This window comes from Suncus etruscus, chromosome 1, assembly GCF_024139225.1.
Source record: "Suncus etruscus isolate mSunEtr1 chromosome 1, mSunEtr1.pri.cur, whole genome shotgun sequence".
NCBI classification, from domain to species: domain Eukaryota; kingdom Metazoa; phylum Chordata; class Mammalia; order Eulipotyphla; family Soricidae; genus Suncus; species Suncus etruscus.
The window spans coordinates 98961026-98982074 of record NC_064848.1 but is presented as its reverse complement, the minus strand read 5'-3'; the positions used below and the strand labels follow the sequence as shown (position 1 = coordinate 98982074).

The 21049-nt window shown below is 37.7% G+C and overlaps 1 protein-coding gene across 1 annotated transcript in view; it reads left to right on the top strand.

Annotated features, from left to right (window-relative positions):
- Window positions 1–21049, top strand: part of CFAP69 (cilia and flagella associated protein 69) — a 69421-nt gene that overhangs the window by 28603 nt on the left and 19769 nt on the right. The window contains 11 exon segments of the mRNA XM_049768902.1: window positions 1920–2069; window positions 2354–2531; window positions 5368–5491; window positions 6904–6952; window positions 7633–7754; window positions 12060–12276; window positions 16615–16779; window positions 18203–18321; window positions 19531–19551; window positions 19553–19585; window positions 19587–19651. Of these exon segments, the coding sequence (XP_049624859.1) occupies window positions 1920–2069; window positions 2354–2531; window positions 5368–5491; window positions 6904–6952; window positions 7633–7754; window positions 12060–12276; window positions 16615–16779; window positions 18203–18321; window positions 19531–19551; window positions 19553–19585; window positions 19587–19651 (1243 nt within the window).

Sequence of the window (21049 nt, the reverse complement as noted above, 5' to 3'; positions counted from 1 at the left end):
AAAATAGTTTTCAGAGTTATACCCAAAATAGTTTCATTGTAAGCATTATTATTAATATTATTTAATAGTTCTGATAATATTTGACTATTTTCTAAATTTTATAATAATTATATCTGTCTTGATGTCAAATATTATAGAAGTTTCTATAAATAAGGAATGAAAAAGCTAAGTTATGTGGCTTCTTTTTACAAGAATGATAATCAAAAGGATATCTGGGTATTACAGGAACAATAGCAAAAAGTAAGGAAAGAAGTGAAGGTTTTCATTAGTGAAAAATATGTACTCTACATGAAACTTTAATTTTTATCTTCCATTTGTTTTCTCCTGGTTTTTGGTTCTTGTACCTCAAGTTGGAGTGCTTGGTGATTGCCAGGAATTGCTGAAGATAGTATCTGGGTCTCCCTCAGCCCTGTTTGTGACTTTACCAATGCCTAGAGTAACAAGGAATCACAGGAATGCATAGGGTCTTGTCCAGTGTAGAGATCACATTTGGAAACACAATGGTACAAAGGAATAGAACTATTGTTTCAAGCAGCTACTTTACCGAACATAGGCTCACCAGTTCATAAACCCTGGTGACCCAATAGGCAGTTCATGCAGTACTGCTCTTTGAATTTGGCAGCTGATCTCTGTGAGCCCCAAGCTGCCATGATTTCTTACTGTGCTGCAGCTCAGGATTTTGAGCATCATAAAACCACACGAAAAGGGGTGAGATCTCTAGCAATCACCTCAAGTAAAAGGAACTGTATGGTGCTTAATTTGCACCTGGCCAACCCAGGTTTGATCACTGGCAATGCAAATGGTCCCCAAAGCACTGCCAAGAGTGATTCCTGAGTGCAGAGCCAGGAGTAACCCCTGAGCATTGCCAGGTATGGCCCAAAAAAACAAAAATAAATAAATAAATAAATAAATAAATAAATAAATAAATAAATAAAAAGATGTATTAGTGCCACAACCAAGAAACACAATCTCCCATAAATACCTGTGTGTTCACCACTGCAGTGACCCTGGCAAGCCCCACAACTATAATGTGCCTCAACTAACTGCAAATGTTGGCCAGCATATGTGTTAGTATCATCACTAAAAGGTAATTAAGTGTAGCCAGACATCGCTCCTGGCATATAGGATGCCAGGATTTGAAACACCGTCCTCCTGCTGCGCTATCTCTCCAGCCCCTTCTCCAAGTATTTCATTGCCAACATCACTCTGTTGTTCCTTGGTAGCTCTGAAATAATGCATTGATTTGGATAGTAAAAACACTACTTGTAACCATGTCATTTCCTATACTAGGTCAACTGACAAAGAATCATTCTTTTTTTGTTTGTTTGTTTGTTTGTTTGTTTGTTTTTTTTGTTTTTGTTTTTGTGGTCACACCTGTCAATGCTCAGGGGTTACTCCTGGCTCTATGCTCAGAAATCACTCCTGGCAGGCTCGGAGAACCATATGGGATGCCGGGATTCGAACCCCCGACTTTCTGCATGCAAGGCAAACGCCTTACCTCCATGCTATCTCTCCAGCCCCAGAATAATACTTTTTTAATAAGACTGAATGTCTTCCTATCAAAATTGTGTTTCTCTTCAAATACTGTGTCATGGTAGCCTGTTGTGAACCCCAGGCCTAAACTGGCTCACTGAAAATGCAGATTGGAGTATAACCATGCTCATTTATTTCATATTGTTTATTTCTGTTTCATGTTGTGTTAGAAACATTGAATGTTTGAGCTAGAAACCTTATACAAATCTTAAAATACTACCTGATCTTTACATAAAAAAGCTTACATATCTCATTCTTTGTACCTTCAATCTCATTTCAAAGGTTTTTATTGCTGCTGTTATTTAGTGATAAATCACTCATTCTTTTGTTGTTGTAGAGAATTGCTACAGAAAATATGTACATATTTATGAACTAATTGTTACTAGGTTACCAGCAAGTTAGTTCATCATATAAGATTAAAATGGCTGAAGTTGGAGGATTGGCAAAAACAATGATCGAATCGCTGGCCTTGCTTGAAAATCAACTTGTTGAGAAACTTTGGGTACTCAAAGCTCTGCAACATCTCTCAACTTCTGGTTTGTATATTATTAAAGTGAAAAGTTTTATTTTTATTTATTTATTTATTTATTTTTGTTTTTTTGGGTCACACCTGGCAGCGCTCAGGGGCTACTCCTGGCTCTACACTCAGAAATTGCCCTGGCAGGCTCGGGGGACCATATGGGATGCCGGGATTTGAACCACTGACCTTCTGCATGCAAGGCAAAGCCTTATCTCCATGCTGTCTCTTTGGCCCCGGAAAATTTTATTTTTAACACCATCAAGATTGTATAGTACAAATAAATTTCTTTTTAATTTTCAGAAGTTAATTGTACTTTAATGATGAAAGCACAAGCAGCAGGTGGAATCTGTGCTCACCTCAATGACCCAGATCCTTCTGGACAGCTCCTATTTCGCTCATCAGAAATACTTTGGAACTTACTGGAAAAATCTTCAAAAGAAGAAGTAATACAACAACTTAGTAACTTGGAATGTTTGCAGTAAGTATAGGTGATTTTAACCTAAAAAAGAAAACTAACATCTTTTTTGGATCTTTTCTTCAAGTGGCTTTTGATTCATATTGAAGGCCATCTGTGCTGATATAGAAATGTATCTATGGGGCTGGAGAGATAGCATGGAGGTAGGGCGTTTGCCTTGCATGCAGAAGGACCATGGTTCGAATTCTGACATTTCTCTCTCTCTCTCTCTCTCTCTCTCTTTTGTTTTTTGTTTTTTTGTTTTGTTTTTGGGCCACACCCATTTGACGCTCAGGGGTTACTCCTGGCTATGCGCTCAGAAATCACCTCTGGCTTGGGGGGACCATATGGGACGCCGGGGATCGAACTGCGGTCCATCCTACGCCAGCGCTTTCAAGGCAGACACCTTACCTCTAGCGCCACCTTCCCGGCCCCGAATCCTGGCATTTCATATGGTTCCCTGAGTCTGCCAGTAGCAATTTCTCTTTTTGTTTGTTTGTTTTTTTGTTTTATTTTGGTTTTGGTTTTTGGGTCGCACCCGCCAGCGCTCAGGGGCTACTCCTGGCTCTACATTCAGAAATCCTTCCTGGCAGGCTTGGGGGACCACATGGGATGCTGGGATTCAAACTACCATCCTTCTGCATGCAAGGCAAACACTCCACCTCCATGCTAACTCTTCAGCCCCAACCAGGAGCGATTTCTGAGCATAGAGCCAGGAGTGACCCCTGAGTGCTGCCAGGTATGACTCAAAAAAAAGAAAAAAGAAAAAAAGAAAGAAAAGAAAAGAAAAGAAAGAAAGAAAGAAGGAAGGAAGGAAGGAAGGAAGGAAGGAAGGAAGGAAGGAAGGAAGGAAGGAAGGAAGGAAGGAAGGAAGGAAGGAAGGAAGGGGGAGGGAGGGAGGGAGGGAGGGAGGAAAGAAAGAAAGAAAGAAAGAAAGAAAGAAAGAAAGAAAGGAAGGAAGGAAGGAAGGAAGGAAGGAAGGAAGGAAGGAAGGAAGGAAGGAAGGAAGGAAGGAAGGAAGGAAGGAAGGAAGGAAGGAAGGAGGAAGGAAGGAAGGAAGGAAGGAAGGAAGGAAGGAGAGAGAGAGAGAGAGAGAGAGAGAGAGAGAGAGAGAGAGAAAGAAAGAAAGAAAGAAAGAAAGAAAGAAAGAAAGAAAGAAAGAAAGAAAGAAAGAAAGAAAGAAAGAAAGAAAGAAAGAAAGAAAGAAAGAAAGAAAGAAAGAAAGAAAGAAAGAAAGAAAGAAAGAAAGAAAGAAGAAAGAAAAGAAAGAAAGAAAGAAATGTATACAGAAAGGCATTTTTTTTTAATGTGGAAGAATTTTGTTTTTCTGTTCGTTTGTTTTGGTGTCATACCCAGTGGCGCTCAGTAGTTACTCCTGGCTCTGAGCTCAGAAATCACTCCTGGCAGGCTGTGGGACCCTATGGGATGCTAGGGATTGAATCTGGGTCAGCCACGTGCAAGGTAAACACCTTACCTGCTTTGCTCTTGCACTAAGATGGGATGAACCTTTAAATTACGTGCTCCTTTGTTTTGTTTTGGTTTTGGGGCCACACCTGGTGGTGTTCAATTGTTACTTCTGGCTTTGCTCAGGGGTCATTCCTGGCAGTGCTCGGGGGAATGTATGATATGGAATGCCGGGATCGAAATCAGATTGGCTGCATGCAAGGCAAATGCCCTGCCTACTGTGCCATTGCTCCGAATCCATACATGTTAACTTTTTTAATAAGTTGTACAAATAAAATGATCTCTGCTTTCATGGAATGTGCCTTATGTTAGGAAAGAACAAGTAAATGGGCAACTAAAACAAAACATTCATATGCCAGAAAAGATTATTGCAACCTGATACATGTTCTTTTGAAAAGGGGTTAATCAGTACATTTTTGTTTGAAAGTGAACTCCAACATAACTAAAGTCAAACAGGAAATTCATAAACTCATGTAATATAAATCAGGAATAAAACTTTTCACTTGCAGCTGAGTTTATAGCTTAGTAGATTTCAGTGCCTTGGGCCTCTTCATCTCTCTGAACTGTCTTCCACAGTGTTGGTTTCATTTGAAAGTGCTGTGTAGTGATACCAAAGGCCAGAGTTTTATATCCTCACAACCCAAAATTAAAAGAAGAGAAAAATTTACCCTCAATCTGAAATATTCTGGAAGCTTAAAAAAAAAGGCATTAAATTTTGTCCCTGGTTATCTTGTGTAGTCTGATATTTTCCATTAGCCTGTTTCAAAGAGAATAACTAGTGAAAAAGAAAACTTAGTGGCTAAAATGAATCTTAAGGCAGCATCACAGCACTAAATGTGAGGTTTTGGCTTTTTTAGCCATATATATAGTATTCAGTGCTTATTCCTGGCTCTGTGCTCAGGGTTCACTTCTGTCAGGCTTAAGGGTCCATATAGGGCCTGGAGATGCAACCCAGGTCAGCTATGTGTAAGGCAAATTTCCTATTTGCTGTATTATTGATCTGGCCTCATAAGATTCAATGTGAAAGACTGAATCCCTTGGGCTAGAGAGATACTATAAGGTTTCTAGCTCAACACCTGTGTTGCATGCAGCTGACCCCTGTTCAAGCCCCTTTCCTCAGTACCATCAACAGTTATCCCTGACCAAAGAGCTAGAAGAAGCCTTGAAAGACTGAAACTTTTCAAAAGAAAAGTAGTATGACTGAATTTTTATTTTAGCGAGTACTGACCTTGTGTCAATTGTGTTATTTAATTCTTACCAAAGAATTTGGAAATGTGGAAGAAATTGGAAATACATTGAAATGAATAACTTAAAATAAAAAGGAAGATACGTTGTTGATGGGCACTTAAATATTATTTTCAGAGGAAGTTTTTAAACTAATATTTTTACTTTCTAGGGCTTTGAAGGAAGTATTTAAAAATCTTTTTATGAGAGGTTTTAGTCATTATGATCGCCAACTTAGAAATGATATACTAGTGATCACTACAATTATAGCTCAAAATCCTGCAGCACCAATGATTGTAAGTATTAGTTACAATGCCATTCATTCTAATGGTATGCATTTTAGTTGTAGAAGTAGTGCATCTGTGGAGAAGGAATGATAAGCATGATATAATATTTATGGACTTTAACGCTGGGTCATGTCATAGTGTCATGAGGCCCCCCAAAATACTTCCTGGACTGCCAGTTTGTCTTTACATTTCTTTGGAAACCTCAAAATTCCTCCTCAGAGTTTCTGATTTGGTTATTTAGCAGTAGGATCAACTTCTTTCTTTATTGATAAGTTTCTCTCTGGTATTATTTCTTCCCCAGAGAAACTGTCACCATTTTTTTCTTTTGTTTTTGAGTGGTGACAACTTGAACCACATCTGGCAGTACTCAGAGTTACTCTTGGCTCTTCACTCAGGAATTACTCTTGACTGTGCTTAGGGACTATATGGGACATCAGGGATAAAACCCGGGTGAGCAGTATGTAAGGCAAACAAACACCTTAATTGTTGTTCTAGCCCTCCTGCCCCCTTTTATCATTTCTAATAACATGGATACACTGGCCACTGACAACACACATTCTTGTTTTATTCTGTTTTAAAATGTCTTTTAATTTTTCGGAATTTTTTGAAATACCTATTCACAGACTCTGAAATTTTAGGTTGAATTTTTCTTTATTTCTAATGAAAAATAAGGATAGTGACACTTTTGGGGTAGGCACAGTGCATAGCACTGCAAGTCTAAAATGCTTATGTCAACACTGATTTGAAGGAAAAAATGTTCTTCTATGTACTTATGTACCACTTGACTGATTTCTATGACTGTTTTTAAGACTTTAACTCTATCTTTGTTTTGGTTTTTGGTTTTTCTATGTTTTGGGGTTTTGTGAAGATGTGTCAAGGTGTGATTTTCTTTGTATTTATTCTACTTGTGAACTACAACTGTGGGAATTTTATCTTCTACATATTTATGTGTGCCTGTGTGCTTTTCTGTTTTTTTGTTTTTGTTTTTGTTTTTGTTTTTGTTTTGCCTGTGTGTTTTTCCATTCCCTTCTCTTTCCTTTGTTATTTTTGTCATGACTGGGGTTAGACACATTTGGTTGGTGTGCCACACAGTCTGGTTGTGGTGCAGCAAAGATCGCACATTCATTATGGCACCAGGGATCACAAACTATAATGCTGCTTGGATTGCATTTGGCATATATGGAAGCATAGGGGATCAGTTCTAGGGCCTGACGACCTCAATGTATGGCAAGCACTCTCCCACTGAGCTGTCCCTACCTCCATGTACTTTATCCTGCTTTCACTAGTATTAGTGAGTTCAGAATCCAAACAGGTAAAATGAGAGAAATATGGTTAACATATTTAAATAATAGGTATAAATATCATCTATATTTTAATTTCTACCAAATAAATAATTTTTTATGTATTTTTCTTTATATTAGGAAAGTGGCTTTACCAAGGACTTGGTACTATTTGCAACTTTTAATGAAGGTAAAAACTCATAAACATTTAGTATTTTGATTATTTTTGCATTATATTCGTTTTTACTTATTTTTTCTTTTTTTTTGGTTTTTGGGCTACACCCGGTAACGCTCAGGGGTTACTCCTGGCTATGTGCTCAGAAGTTGCTCCTGGCTTGGGGGACCATATGGGGCACCCGGGGATGGAACCGCGGTCTGTCCAAGGCTAGCGCAGGCAAGGCAGGCACCTTACCTTTAGCGCCACCGCTCGGCCCCTACTTATTTTTTCTTTTTTGGTTTTTGGACCATACCCATTAGTACTCAGGACTGCTTACTGGTTCAGCATTTAGGATTCACTACTGGTGGTGCTTGGGGGACCATATGGAACAACTAGTAGTCACACCCAGGTCAGCTGCATGCAAGGCAAGCACCATACCCACTGGCTCTCTCCAGCCCCTATTTTTGCTTTTATTTTGTCTTTCTTTTTTTGTTTGTTTTTTTGTTTTGTTTTGTTTTGGGGCCACATATGGCGGCACTCAGGAGATACTCCTGGCTCCATGCTCAGAAATTGCTCCTGGCAGGCTTAGGGGACCATATGGGATGCCAGGAATTGAACCCAACCCATCCTGGGTCAGCCACATGCAAAGCAAATGCTCTACTGTTGTGCTATCTCTCCAGCCCTTATTTTGTCTTTTTTTTTCTCCCTCACAGTTAAAAGTCAACATCCTTTGGTAAAAGGTCTTAAGCTTTCTAATTCCTATGAAGATTTTGAGTTGAAGAAATTGCTGTTCAATATAATTGTGATCTTATGTAAAGACTTATCTACTGTACAGGTAAATAGTAATCTGGGGCCAGAGAGAGAACATGGAGGTAAGGCATTTGCCTTGCATTGCAGAAGGACGGTGGTTCGAATCCGGGCATCCCATATGGTCCCTCAAGCCTGCCAGGGGCAATTACTGAGCATAGAGCCAGGAATAACCCCTGAGAACTGCCGGGTGTGACCCAAAAACCAAAAATAAAAAAAAAGAGTAATCAAAGCAAAATTTGACATCATCCAATTTTTCTTATTATGGCTCTTTAATTATTGCAGAAAAGCTATCATAATTGAATACTTATCATAGAAAGTAATAATTTCTAACTGGCAGGACTTTCAAGTCTTGAAGTTTTCTTTTGTTTCTCTGATAATAAGCAGTGAACATACCTAAATTTGGAGGGAGGAATGGGAGCTATCTGGTGAATTTCACGATTTACTCATGGCTTTCTGCCCAGGGATCACTTCTGGTGATGCTCAGGGTACAGTATATAGTATCAGAAATAGAACCCAGATCAGTCACATGTGAGACTTAATCACTTTACTATTATCTGGTCCAACATTAAATTTAAGTTAAATTTCAACCATATAAACCAAAAAAAAAGCAGGAGAACATTAGATATTTGCTTACATATATAATTATAATAATATTACAATTGAATGATAGCTAAGATCAATAGGTCTAATATATATGTAATATACCCAGCCTATACTTTATCTAATTGTAGTAAATGGGATGATTTAATGCTGGAAGAATTAATCTCTTTCCCACCAGACTTGCACTCAGGAATTACTCATAGTAAGTAGTGTTTGGGGGAGCATATGGGATCCTGGGGATGGAACCCAGATCAGCTGCACCTTACTTCCTGCTCAAGCCTCCATCCATTAGTTTATCTAAATATTTTATTTCCTTCAAACAGTTTGATGTAATTTGAAGAACAAAGGAGCTAAATTTCTCTTTTTCATAGAACTTACTAGCTATGTGGCCTTGTCAAAAGCACCTCAACTTTTTGAGCGTTGTTTCCTCCTCCTACAAAGGGAGGTCATAATACTTCTGTCCATATTCATACTGTGTGAGACTAAGTTGAAGACTTTCTGAAGTATAATGTGGTAGAAAAAATATACCATATACAGTCGAGTATAATCCGACACAAGTATAAGCCAACCCCTCTAATTTTACCCTAAAAACTGGGAAAACTTAGTGACTCGAGTATAAGCCGAGGTGGAAAATGCAGTAGCCACTTATACATTTCAAAAATAAAAATATATACCCCAAACAATTACAATAATTGAGGAATCAGTAGGTTAAGTGTTTTTCAATATTTATTGCTAAAGGAAAACTGTAAACTAGCAACAATAACTTTAAAACTTTAAATAAAGTGCAGAAAACCATAGTTTAACAGGTAATTAAGCTAAATCACAAAGGTTAAAATCCTTTGAAACTGGATTCCTCCTCTTCCTCATCTGTATGTCCAAACAGAGCTTCAGCTGTATCTGATGGGAGGGTATCAGCATAGACATTGTCATCATCTCTGAGTTTGCAGATATCATCATCATGCTGTCAGTCTCATAGAAAGCACAGAATATTGTGGGTTAAATAGTTCAGCTGCATACACTTCAGTTCAGTTGCCTACTTCTTCAGCCGCGACTTGTGGACTGAGCTGAAGCACCGACCCCTCCAGCAGAGGGCAGAAGACGACTGGTGGGAGAATAAGTGCATTTGATTCGGTGCATGCACACCAAATCAAATTACCTGTATGACCTGAGTTCGGGGTTTTCGGCACAAATTTTGTGCCGGAAAAACTCAGTTTATACTCCAGTATATATGTTATGTGTGTGTATTATTTGGGGGAGACATATGCAGAAGTGTTCAAGGATACTCCTAGCTTTGCATTCAAAAACTGCCCAGAAAGGCTCAGGGTACCTACCATATAGGATACCTGGGATCAAACCTGGGTTGGCTGTGTGCAAGCTAAGTACTTTATCTGCTGTCCTAGCTCTCCAGATGACAAAACATATATTTTGATGTTTCATTATTTTTGACAGTTAGCTGTGGTAAGTAAACTTTATTTTTGTCCCCAAATATTTTTAATCTCCAAAGGCCAGAGTGCTAGTATAAACAAGTAGGGCACTTGCATTTTCATATTGCTAACCGAAGTTCAATCTTTTTTTGTTTTGTTTTGTTTTGATTTTTTGGGTCACACCCGGTGGCACTTAGGTTTTACTCCTGGCTTTGCACTCAGAAATCTCACCTGGCAGGCACAGGCAACCATATGGGATGCCTGGATTCAAACCATTGCCAATCCTGAATCGACTGCATGCAAGGCAAACACCCTGTCACTAAGCTATTTCTCCGGCTTGTAGGTTCAATCCTTGATGTACATATCCTGTCAGCAGTTATCCCTGAGCATAAAGTTGGAGTAAGTCCTGAGCACACTGGCTGTGGCACCCCACAAAGAGCAAATGTTTGGGTGTTTGTTTCTTGGTGTTTTGTTTGGGGGCCACACTCAGTGATGCTCAGGAATTACTCCTGGCTCTGCTCTCAGAAAATTATTTCTGGCAATGGTTGGCAGACCATATGGGGGGAAATCTCATGGATCAAACACATGTCAGCTGAGTTCAAGCCAAGTGCCCTACCCACTGTATAATACTTTGTTCCAGCACCACAAATAAATGTTTTAAGCTCCAAGGAGAATGTAGTTCAGTGCAACCCATATAGTCCGCTGAGCCTGCCAGAAGTGATTTCTGAGTGCAGAGCCAATAGTAATCCCTGAGCATCGTTGAGTGTGTCCTCCAAACAAAACACCAAGAAACAAACACCCAAACATTTGCCATTTGCTCTTTGGGGGGGCCACACCCAGTGTGCTCAGGGCTTACTCCAACTTTATGCTCAGAGGTCGCTGCTGCCAGGAGTGGCCAAAATTCCCCCCCCAAAATTAAAATAGAATTATTATATGATTTAGAAATTCCATTTCTGGATCTGTATTCAAAGGACATAAAACTAGTTTAAAAGATATTATACATATATATGTGCATATTTATGCTCCTCCTTTGTTCAGTGTAATTTATTCTACAAGTATATTTATAATTTATAATATACTTATAATTCACAGAAGCCAAGACATGCAAACAGCCTAAGTATTTTTGATAGATGAATGGATATATAGAAAAAGATGAATTAATATATCTATACAATAGAATACTGTACAGTCATAAAAAAAAGAATGATATCTTGCTATTTGAAATTATAAGTGTACATGGTGGTTGAATAAGTGAAATAAACTTGAAAAGAAACTACAAATGCCATGTAATGACTTTACTTATATCTGAAATCTAAAAGGCAAAACAGTAAGAAAACAATATGTAGATACAGCACAGACTGGCATTTTATAGTTCCCAGGAATGGGAGAGTTGGAGATGAATGAAATGGATGAAATAGATCAAGAGGTATACATCTTCAGTTATAAAATAAATATAATAAAAAGTAATCATGGGGGCCAGAGAGATAACATGGAGGTAAGGCGTTTGCCTTGCATGTAGAAGGACAGTGGTTCGAATCTTGGCATCTCATATGGTCCCCTATGCCTGCCAGGGGTGATTTCTGAGCCTAGATCCAGGAGTAACCCCTGAGCACTGCCGGGTGTGACCCCCCCCCAAAAAATAATCATGAGCACATTGTATATAATATGGAGTTAATAAGTACTAAGACTATATAGAATTTGAAAAAGATTTAAAAATAGATGGAAATAGTCTTATAATGTTCTCAACATATAAAATATCAAATTTTGTTATATATGGGCTGTAGCAGTGGCACAAACGGTAGGGCATTTGCTTTGCATGCATTAACCTAGGACAGGCCATGGTTTGATCCCCCAGCATCCCATTTGGTACCACAAGCCAGGAGCAATTTCTGAGCCACAATTAATCCCTGAGCGTCACCAGATATGGCCCAAAAAGTGGAAAAAATAGTTATATACACAAAACTAATATATGATAATAGTTTTATTTTTATGATAACAATTTTAAATGGAAATATATGTATATTCTATAATACCTAAATTTAGCTTAATACCAAAGAATTATGAATAAAATATGAAAAACAATGGAGTATTATATTAAAATATATTAAAAACCTATTAAAATGATAATCAAGAAAAGGAGAGCAGAACCAGGTGTTACATTGAGTTGCTTTGTTTGTTTATATGCTTTTTTGTTAGTTTGGAAACTATAAGAGTATTTTGAAATGATAAGTAATACTGCAAAAAAATTTTAATTAAATGAAATTATTTAACTATGCCCCTAACAAAGTACCTTTTTTCCCCCATAGTTATTAGTTGAAGGCAAAGTTATTCTGGCTTTGTTCACCTATGTTAAAAAACCAGAGAAACTCAAAATAATTGAATGGTCTGCCACACAATATGAAGAATTACAGTTGCATGCAATTGCCACTTTGTCATCTGTGGCTCCTTTATTAATAGAAGAATATATGCTATGCCAAGGAAATGTTCGAGTTCTTGCATTTCTTGAATGGTGTGACAGTGAAGGTGAGTAAAACTTCAAGATTCCGTCAAAAGTTTAGTCTCAACAGAACGCAATATGTGCATAGAAATAAAATGAAAGCAACAAAAATAAAATAAAAAGAATGTCTCCCTCTGACTTTTATATATTTGCAAACTGTTATATGGAAAAGCCCTGAGATAGATTTTATTTAAAATCAGACATAAATGTATAACTATTGTTGATGCCTTCTAAGTTAAAGGTATTTTTGGTAATCTGATTTAAATATCTATATTAGGAGCCTGAGAGATAACTCAGAATGCTGGAGTGCATGTCAGAGAACTAAAGTTGATGCACATGGTTCCCCTCGGCAATTAGGGGTATGGTGCCCCCCAATCTGTATCAGACTTATATAGCCATGAAAATTACATTCTGCCAATATTTTATTTATTAATTTAATGAATATATTAAATGACTACTAAATGCTACTTACTATTTTTACTATTATAGGTATTTTTATTTTCAAAATAAATAAAGGCCACTTAGATACTGCAGGTTGTAACATGCTTGCCTGTATGCAACCACTCTAGCTTCAATAGATTAAAAACCCACTTTTTAGAACTGTTCTCTCAGTCCTCTCTTGTTCTCTATTCTCTCTTGAACAACACTTGCTTGTCTCTTTGTCTTCTTACTTTTCAAGCTCATATTCTCTTTTAAATGCTTATTTTCTCTCCTACCCTGTTCAGATCTCTCTAAATTCATCCAATAAAAGCTATCTTGCTTCACTAAAAACTAAACAAAGCAAACAGTACCATAAATGCCCCCTTGGACATGACTAGGAGTGATCCCTAAGCACAGCTAGGACAAAGTCCTGACCTCCGCATAGTGTGTCCAACCTGCCTCTTTCTCCCACCACCAAGTCTTGTCTCTTTGGAGTTTAAGAGCTGCATTTCAACTGGAGAGAGTTCAAAAAGGCTGAACACATACTTTGCATGTAGGAGGCTTGTAATTTTTTTCTTTCCTTAAAAAAAATTTTTGTTTTGTTTTGTTTGGGCCACACTGGCTGTGCATGGGCATTACTCCCAGCTCTGTGTTTAAACACACTCCTGGTGGTGTGGTGGTGCTCAGGGTGCCATATAGGATGCCATATCAAACCCAGGTTGACCACCTTGCCCACTCTTATCTCTCTGGCCCCCCTTTTTAAATTGTTTTTAAATTTGAATTGTGAGAGACAGTTGCAAGCTATTCATGATTGAATTTCAGTCATACAGTGTCCAACATTATCTCTTCTTTAGTGTGCATTTCTTATCACTAATGTCCCCAGTTTCCTTCCTGCCTCTCTCTCCAGCCTGCCTCTATGGCAGCTATTTTTCTTCTTCCTCTCTCTCTCCATCTCTCCCATTCCTTTTTTTCCTTTTATGCTTTGTAGTTTGCAATAGTTACCAAAAGGATATCAAATCACTTTACTTCCTTTCAGCAATCAACTCTTGTCTGGAATGATCATTTCCACTTATTATTGTCACAGTGATCCCTTCTTTGTCCTCACTGTACTCCCCATAATACCCCACTTCTTCAGCAAGCTTCTTACCATCCTACTGAGGTCCAGTCTTCATGGGTATACCTGTATTTAATCTCTGGCACCAAATAAGACCCCCCATGCCTTGCTAAGAATGGCATCTAAGCAAGGAATTTTTATTCACTGCTGGTGGGAACACCATCTAGTCCAGCCTTTCTGGAAAACAATATGGATAATCCTCAAAAAACTGGAAATTGAGCTCCCATATGGTACAGCAATACCACTTCCAGGATATGCCATAGGAACACAAAAATATAATTACAAAAGTGATCTCTACTCTCCTATGTTTATCACAACATTATTACAATAATTGGTTTCTGGAAACAACCAGTTATCCGACAATAGATGAGTGGCTAAAGAAACTGTAGTATATCTATACAATGGAATACTATGTTAAAAAAATGAAGTCATGAAATTTGCCTATACATGGATGGACATAGATATTATTATTCTCAGTGAAATAAGTCAGAGGAAGAGGATAGAAATAGAATAGTCTCCCTAGAATAGTATTCCTGTGGAATATAATAAAAAATAAAAGACAGTATGGTAATAAAATCTAGAGACAATAGAGATGAAGGCTAAGAGATCATCAGTCCATGATATGAAGCATGCCACAAAGAGCAGTAAGTGCATTTAGAGCACTAACTGCACTGACATAGAAACTACCATGATGGGGCCGGGCGGTGGCGCTGGAGGTAAGGTGCCTGCCTTGCCTGCGCTAGCCTAGGACGGACCGCGGTTCGATCCCCCGGCGTCCCATATGGTCCCCCAAGAAGCCAGGAGCAACTTCTGAGCGCATAGCCAGGAGTAACCCCTGAGCGTCACAGGGTGTGGCCCAAAAACCAAAAAAAAAAAAAAAAAAAAAGAAACTACCATGACAATGATAGTTGGAAATGATCATGCTGGACAAGAGCTGATTGCTAAAAGGGAATAATTGTTATGCATGGCATCCCCTCATTGACAATAGTGTAAACCACAACATCAGAAAGGGGGGAGAGAGAAAGGGAGATAACTAATTATATAAGGCAAAGCCTTAAACGATAGAAATAAGAGTTGTATCTTTACTATGACTTAGAAATGTCTGTTTAATTAAAATCTGAAGAAAATTTACATTTGTTACCTTGTGATTGATTAAGAATTAAAATCCAGGTTCACAGGGAGCCTAAAAGGGAGGGAAGACAGACAAAGAGAAGAAAAAAAAAAGAGGCAGGTGGGCGAGGGAGTGCAGGGGAAAATGGGACGTTGGTGGTGAGAAATGTGCACTGGTGAAGAGATAGGCATTGCACATTGTATGACTGAACTCAATCATGAACAACTTTGTAATTATAGCATAATGGTTCGATTAAAAATATTTAGGTGGAAAGTGGGAGAATGGTTATTTTGATGTACAGTTTAAAATGATTATCTAGGAGTTCTCAACCTTTCAAAGCAATGAAGTTTGTAAAGGTTTCATTCCTCTTTTTTGCGGTGTTGAGAATAAGGTAAAATGTAGAATGTTTAATAACATTTTGTCTTGTGCTTAGTTCATGTCAGAAGTATCTCCTTCCAGACATTGAAGAATTTTCCCAGTTGAGATCCATTGAACTAATCCAATTCATTTTATGTATTTCACAGCTGTGTTGGTGTGATTAAATTACTTGATATAAACAAAAAAAATATTTAAAGCTCCAACTTCATTATGAACTTTTACATTTCAAAAATGAATGAGCTTAAGGAGAAGTAAAAAACAAATAGTCTGCCAAATAAGAGAAAAAAATTTAAAATAAATTCAACAGAGCATAAAAGACCCCATTGGTAGAAATATTAAAATTAAAATAACATTATACTATTTTACATTTATAAATTTGAGGGAAAACCTGTTACCTTTGTACATGGTATCTAATGACCACTTTAGGGACTTTAATAAAATTTTATGTGGGTATATCCTATATGATTGTGGTGTCACAAAGGAGAGTTCTCAGTGGAAATCAGATATACCAGATTGTTCATGATAGGCATTTGTTATTTATACTTGTAAATGACTATAGTTATTTATAAAACGAATGAAAAAAACAACTACAATAGTTTTTATCTATATCTGCTTTTTGCAATGTCAGTAATATATTAAAAATTATGGGGCCGGAGAGATAGCACAGTGGCATTAGCCTTGCTAAGGTGGTTGGTTCGACTCCTGGTGTCCCATATGGTCCCCCATGCCTGCCAGGAGCTATTTCTGAGCAGTTAGCCAGGTGTAACCCCTGAGCACCACCGGGTGTGGCCCAAAAACAAACAAAAAAATTATGTTGAGTGAGCCGAAGAGATAGCATGAAGGTAAGGCATTTGCCTTGCATGCAGAAGGTCGGTGGTTCGAATCCCGGCATCCCATATGGTCCCCCGTGCCTGCCAGGAGCGATTTCTGAGCATAGAGCCAGGAGTAACCCCTGAGCGCTGCTGGATGTGACCCAAAAACCAAAAATAAATAAATAAATAAATAAATAAATAAATAAATAAATAAATAAATAAAAAGATTATGTTGAGGGCTAGAGAGATCAAATAAAATGAGTATGATGTTTGTCTTGCACACAACCCCACTCAGTTTAATCCTACCTACCTCACCCCCTGCCTGTCTTCAAGACAGGCATTGTATTTCTCTCTCTATCGTTGATATGACAAAATCTTAATATTTGTTTGACATGTGGTAACTGATGTATGTTTTCTTTTTTCTTTTTTTTTGTTTTGTTTTTTGTTTTTTTATTTTGATGTATGTTTTTTATATCTGAATTATTTTTACTTTCCTGATGTATAGTACATTTTAACAATTTCTCCACAGATCCCTTCTTTAGTCATGGTAACAGTTTTCATGGTTCGGGTGGCCGTGGCAGCAAGTTTGCTCAGATGCGTTATACTTTAAGACTTCTAAGAGCCATGGTCTACCTTGAGGATGACAATATCAACAGTGATCTTTGTGAAAAGGGAATAATTCAGCAATTGATAGGTAAGGCGTAACTTGGTTGTGCACAGGTGAAAGGATATTTATAACATTTGAGAGTTTGCTTGAAATCTTACACATAAATTTGTTACACATAATAGGAAAGTAGCAAGCCTTCACCCAAGTAGGAGGTAAAAATGAAGTTATGTAGCAGGGAGAAGCAAGTCAGAGGCCAGCAAGATTGTATTCCTAGAAGATGCTCATAATAATGAAACATATTCCCTGTGTCTATAGCATGGCTCTAGATTCAGCCTCCTGCATGCTCAACTAGCCTCTCTCAAGACAGATCCTCACCTGGAATTTAGCATAACAGAACTAAGAAATGCCAGTTCACAGCTATCTATAGAGATAAGTCAAGGTCCTACTTTGAAACGTAGCCCAACACCTTCCTGCTATTCCAGTGCATCTTTTAACAGTAGATTTTATTTACCTGCATTAAAAATTAAAGGGAAAACCAATTTGAATTCAGGTTGTATTGGAAATCTCTATAGATACAAGTGACTGTTTTCAGGTGTTTGTAATTTTTATTAAAGTGGGCAGAAAATTTGACTTAGACTGAAAGTGGATAGATATCAGAAGAGGATGTGTGCTCAGGTCTTACTTCTGGCTCTATGCTCAGGCATTCCTGGTGTGCTTGAGACCTTGTGTGGTGCCAGGGAAGAAATCTGGGTCAGCAATGTTCAAGACACGTGTTTATTTACTGTACTATCCCTCAATATCAAAAGTTTAATGTAATATTGAATAGTTTTATTTTCTGGGTAAAGTATCAAGAGTGTTAGATCATCATTTTGTGACACTCTACTAATTATATTATAGGAAATACTATGCAAATATATGGCTACTGGCTGTACTTAAGCTCAGGTGGTTATGCTACTTGCCTAGTATTTGTGTGATCCACGTTCATTTCCTCGTACCACATAGTCCCCAGTGAGCATTGCCCTGGAAGCTCCAGCACCACTAGGTGCCCAGATTATCTTTGACATGAGAGGGCCCAAGCAGCCCTCCTCTGGACCTTGCATTGTGTAGCTCATGGGGTGGGGGGGGTGTCCTCTGGCCTCCTAAGAATCCTTCCACTTCTTGGGAGCCCATCCTCCAAACCAAAATTTAGATAATACATTTCTCTGGTGGTTAGGTAATTATGCAATGGAAATGGCTTTTTTTCCTTGGGCCAAAGATAGCACCAGAGGGTAAAGTGCTATGCCCTGTCCACCACTGACCTTGGTTCAATTTCAGTACCGCTTATGGTACCCACTGAGCATTGCCAGCATTACTACTGAGCACAGAGCCAGGAATAGCCACTGCGAATTGCCGGGTATGACACAAACTCCCTCATATATCCCAAAGTTGTCTAAAATTTTGTAGGGACATTTTTCAAGACAAAATAGATATAATATCCAGTAACTTATGTCCTTTAAATTTTTCATTTCAGCAATCTTTAAAAATACAATAAGCAAGTCTCATGATAAGGACGAGGCCATTGTTTTGGAAATTCAATCTGATATCTTTCTTATCTTATCTGGTCTTTGTGAGCATCATCTTCCTAGGAAGGTATGAATGCCTCTGTCTAGTCTGGGTTTAGATCTTTCAGCCCCTACCACAAACCTACACGAATACTGGTGTTTTAATCTTTTAAAGAGTTAATAGTATTATTTTTTTATAATTGTAGTTGATGTAAAATAATAGTGTTACCCACTTATATTAACACTGTACCAACATCAATCCCACCATCAGTCTGAGCTTCCCTCTACTACTGTCCCCAGTTTCCCCTCACCCTAGTAACATCAGGTTTTTTTGTTTACTGATTTTGTTTGTTTGTTTTGTTTGTTTGTATTGGATTTTGAGGCTTACAACCAAAGCTGGTGATATTCAGGAGGTTTACTCCTGGCTCTGCATTCAGGAATTACTCCTGGCTGTCTGGGAGACCATATTGGATACCATGGATCGAACCCAAGGAGGCCTTGTGCAAAGCAAAAGCCCTCCCTGCCATGCTATGCTTCAGGACTTCTAACCTCAGTTTTAAAGGTCAAAGAACCCCAAGAACTTTGTTTTACATTCTAAAATGTTATAAAAATAAATAGGTTTTGTTTCCCTGCTTACCATAAATGAGTGAACTAGACTGGTTTTTGTCTTTCTCTTTCTGACTTTATCCTCTAGGTCCATTAAATTTGCAAAGCATTGCAAGATTTCATCTTTCTTAGGGTTGCATAGTGTTTTTTTTAGGACTAGAGTTTGGTTATTTATCTTAAAGTATTATTATTATCATTATTATTAAAGTATTGTTAATCTCAGTATTTAGTTCAATGTGGTTTTTACTTGTTTGTTTCATTCCTTGCTAGGAACCCCCACACTGGGGAGCAGTCAAGTCAGGATTGTCTAGGTCTGCCTACACGGTTTCAGGAGTTAAGCTCACAACCTCATGCTTGCTCCATCCTGTCAGTGAGCCATCTTCTAGGTCCTTTGTCACTGTGAATCTCTAATAGAAGAACTGTCAGGCTTGCTGTAGCATGCTAGGGCAGTATCTGGGAGTTTGAACTCTTGACCTTGAACTTGTTGGGTCGTTATGCCTCTCAAAATGATTAGTTGTTAATAATTTATTTTATATGTTTTAGAATAGTGATTACATTTTTAAAATTTATTTAAAATACAGTTTCCCTAATGTTGTATGTGTCCTGTGGAGTAAGTTTCAGGTGACAGGATAGTATTGAAAGAAAGGTACTTATTTGTCTATATGAAAAATAATTTAAATAAATTTCTTAGGAAATTTTTGGAACTGAAGTGAGTGGATATTGTTCTTCATGTAATGAAAATAGACCCCCAAGAAATTTCAGAGTGGACTGGGTTATAATGTACTTCTTTTTGCTACACTGGATAGTATTTGGTAAGTATAATTAACTTAGATATAACCACAATTGGAAGAAAATTGATTTCATAGCTGTGTGTCTCACTGATTTTCCCACAAAACTATGCTAGAAAGGATCACTAAATAATGTGCCTTTTTTAAAAATAATTTTTATTGTGGCCAAAGTGGATTACAAATATTTCACAGTAATATTTTTAGGTACATGGTGACATTGAATCGGGGGCATTCCCACCACCAGTGTTGTCCTCCCTCCACCTCTGTTCCCAACATGCATCCCATATCTCCTTCCTATGCTCCCCCCCAGGATTCTAGTATAAAGTGGTTCCCTTTGTGTCTAGCTTGTTGTAGATTGGGTACCTATTCTGTTGTCATTGGCTTTGGATTTGGTATTTAAGTCTGATCATTTTTTTTATTTCTACTCAATGTTCATATGACTTGTTTGGTCTTGGTACCATCCATTTCCCCCCTCCTCTATTTATGAGGCAGAACAAGATGATTCAAGGTATGTGTTCTATTTGAAGGAAGAAAAGCAAAAAAAAAAAAAAAAAATGGAGGAGTCCATCTAGAGGTTATAAATATCAATTTAAGAGGAAGAAAGGGAAAAGGAAGAAAAACATAACAAAAAGTCAAAAAAAGACAAAAAAAAAACCAGACAAATAAGAAAACAAACTAAACAAAACAAAAATATAATGACAAAATAAATCAAGCAAAAAACCCCAAAAAGCACCACAGCAATAAACGCAACAACCAAACTATAAACCACGATCTCAAAAGAAAAAAGAAAAAAAATTATGTTTCTTCCGTTTTCTTTTTTTTTTTTTTTTTTGCTTTTTTGCATAAGCACACTAAATATTGGGGAGATTAGAAAGGGAATTCCCTTGGCCTAAGAGATACACGGTTTCTCTGCCCTTGAAGCATACTGTCATGGGAATAACTACAAGCTTCAATACATGCTGTTTTTCACGCCCCTAGGTCTTTTTATGGTGCCAAGAAACTTTCCACTCAGCTCGTGGATGATAAAATCGGGCTCTGTAACTAGAGATATTTGGATTTGCACAGGTCATAGTATGAAGCTCGGATAGAGTCTTTCTTAATGGTTCTAGGAGAGCTCTGTTCCATCACTGTTGTTTGAGTCAGTCTTCATAATTGGTGGGTCTTGGGTTTTGTACCAATCCTAGTAGGGAAGCCTAGGATAGAGGTCTTTTTATTATATTTCCAGAAGTTCTGCTCAGTTTGCATTTGTCTCAAACAGACCTCTGGAAATAGAGATCTTGGTTTTTGTACAGATTATAGATGGCCTTTTTTTTTTTTTTAATAATTCAGATGTAACAGATACTAATATACTTTGAAAATTTTCCATCCTTCAAATTTAAAACTGTCCTTGTATCTAAATGCATTTATTTTTCTTATTTTTTA